We start from the raw sequence: 2,660 nt of genomic DNA on the forward strand, positions 1-2,660 counted from the left end.
AAATGATCTAAGAAACTGTATGGTGCAAAAAGCAAATGCCAAAAACAGAAAAAAAAGCTAGTACCTAACTGATGGGAAAAACGACTATGTACATGTTCTCAATATGTAAAATACAATTTATTGTATTTAGCCCATTCATAAGTATCAACACAATGTAGTATGTTTGAAACAAACATCTTACCAATAAATACTATCTAAACATTAATATTAATCTTTTGATCAAATGCATACAGTGTATTGACTCAATATTGCACAGTGAGCTCTATATGACATTTCCATAGTGCATTCAGTTTGTTACAGCGATAGTTTGCCACAAATATTGCAAAGCATCAGAGTTGACTTTTCCAAGTGAAAACAGATGAACTATTTCGTTAGGGACCGAAGGCTGATACAAATGTCGGTTTCCTAGGTTAATTGGTTATGGATTCATGGAACCTAATGTTTTCATGAATGAGGAGACTTTGTTTCTAATACAATTTTTATAGAACTGTAAAAAAATCCTACTTTCAAATAGAATGAGCATATTATAATCAAACTTATCTGAACAGCCAACTCCAGTGATCAGTGAGCTTGTTTTCTCTTGTTTCAATCTAAATATAAATCATATCTTTGATCCTTTCAGAGATGTATCTCACCACTTGCATTTCAAAGGCCAGACCATGCAAGCCCTCAGCATTACTCCAGCACTTTGCTTCCTACGTGCCTCCGCTCAGGTTAGACTCAGTACCCGTCAGTTTGAGCAGAGGTGACACATTCTAGTCTCAATAGTTTTCAATGTATAAATGCAGATACAATGTCCCAATACTTCTATAATTAACTGTATCTCAGCTTTATCTGGTTAAATCTTAATTCTACAGCATCAGCTCCGCATGGGGGTAGTCCTACCAGTTTGTATTGCATTACTATGCTCACACGGAGGGCTGGGAGCTGCCAGCAATGTGGCCGGCTGTACTGCTTCCCTGAAACCCAGCGGCTCCTGGATCCGATGGGCTTGCGGGCTCTGGTGAGCACAGTATCAAACACTTGGCAGGACTGTGGCTCACAGCAGATTTTCAACAACTCACTGTTGTTCATTCTCAAGTCCAGCTATGACAAAACTATGTCCACACCAGTGGGAGATTACTGTTAGAGTAAGGACTAGGCGATTTGGCTTGTAAGGTTTGACCCGCATTTGCATGAACTTATACTGCTCTGACATTGCAGAAGGACCTTAAAATGGGCATATACTGCCTTAATACACATTTAAGCTACATTGCCCCGCCAAAGCGGTATGAGCTGCTCAAAATGCAAATAAGAATCATGATCATAGAATGACTATGACTGACTTGGAAAAGATTTGACCATCAGTATAACGGTGCTTAGTGCTTAGCGTGTAGTATCCTTTAGTGCTTAGCATGTAGTATTCCTTTAAGTAAAACAAAATTCACTCACCAAGTGATACAATTAAAAATTTCTAAGAAACTACTGGTTAAGTATTACCTCATGATTATGTAAATCATGTTTATATCCCTCATCTTTGCAGTTTATAATTTTGTATATATTTAGATTCTTTATATTCAGGTAACAGAGATGAAATACTTATTTCTATCTAAAAAGACAGTAGGAAAAAACAGGGATTGAAAGGATTCCTTTTTTGTACAAAAAATACATTTTTATGACAACTGCCAGTACCTTCACAGTATATCCTTTGCTCCTCTACTTACTACCAAGGTTCTGTCATCCATAACGCCATCATAAAATACCAGAATTGTTTTTCTTTCCACTTTTCAACACCAAAATTCAATGCACTACTATGGAATGTTTCCAAAGTCTTATGCTACAACCTGATAAAATCAGGAATCTTTTTTTCCTTTTTTTTTTTTTTTTTTTTTTTTTTTTTACTTTAAAAAGGAACTCAATTCATGCAAATAAATACATAATGTGCACTGAAATACTCAATTCTGTGATACAGGTGACTTCAGAGAAAAGTCCCTTTATAATTATCTAAACTAGTTCTAATAAAAGAAGATAGTTTCAAAACAGAATTAAAAACATTTCGTTTAACTACAAGTTGATGTTTGCTATGTGTTCAGGCAGATTACATTTTCTACCTAGTTGTGTTAATCTGTGGGTTCAGTGTCACTCTTTTGTAGTGTAGCAAATATTTTATTTCGAGGGGTGGCTTTTTTATGCAGCTTTTGTAGTCCAGGGTATCAGTCTTCATTTGATTCTGCATACAGGATTAAGCCCAGATCTGCAGAGAGAGAGTTAACAATCATTTATGACATTGACTATTCTATCAAACGTTTAATGAAAACTTGGCAAGGCAGTCAGATTAGTGGTACAGTGTATCAGCAGCAATGATATCATTTAACCGTAAGTTCAGAATTCCCTTAACTTTAACAGTTCGGCTACCACTTTGTGGGCATTTTTTTAATTTGAATTTTCTGTTCATGTTTTACACTGTGGTTTTATATCCTCGTTAGTCTCTCTAGAGTAACTTTTCCTTAACAACCCTTTCCCCTTGCCCCCTTTTTTTAAACAATCAATCAAACAAACAAAGTGTGCTGGTTTTGGCGGGGTAGAGTTAATTGTTTTCTTCACAGTAGCTGGTATGGGGCTGTGTTCTGGATTTGTGCTGGAAGCAGTGTTGATAACACAGGGATGTTTTAGTTCCTGCT

General features: G+C 36.2%; 1 protein-coding gene across 1 annotated transcript in view; it reads right to left on the reverse strand.

Moving 5' to 3' along the window:
* Nucleotides 1-1,882: 1,882 nt before the first annotated feature.
* GNB5 (guanine nucleotide binding protein (G protein), beta 5) overlaps nt 1,883-2,660 on the reverse strand; it is a gene marked incomplete at its 5' end in the record, with an annotated part of 17,135 nt that continues 16,357 nt past the window's right edge. Inside the window, one exon of the mRNA XM_009575656.1 lies at nt 1,883-2,233. Coding sequence (XP_009573951.1) covers nt 2,222-2,233 — 12 coding nt within the window. The remainder of the gene's footprint in view (nt 2,234-2,660) is intronic.

This window comes from Fulmarus glacialis, unplaced genomic scaffold (genome assembly GCF_000690835.1).
Source record: "Fulmarus glacialis isolate BGI_N327 unplaced genomic scaffold, ASM69083v1 scaffold25110, whole genome shotgun sequence".
In the NCBI taxonomy this organism is placed as follows: domain Eukaryota; kingdom Metazoa; phylum Chordata; class Aves; order Procellariiformes; family Procellariidae; genus Fulmarus; species Fulmarus glacialis.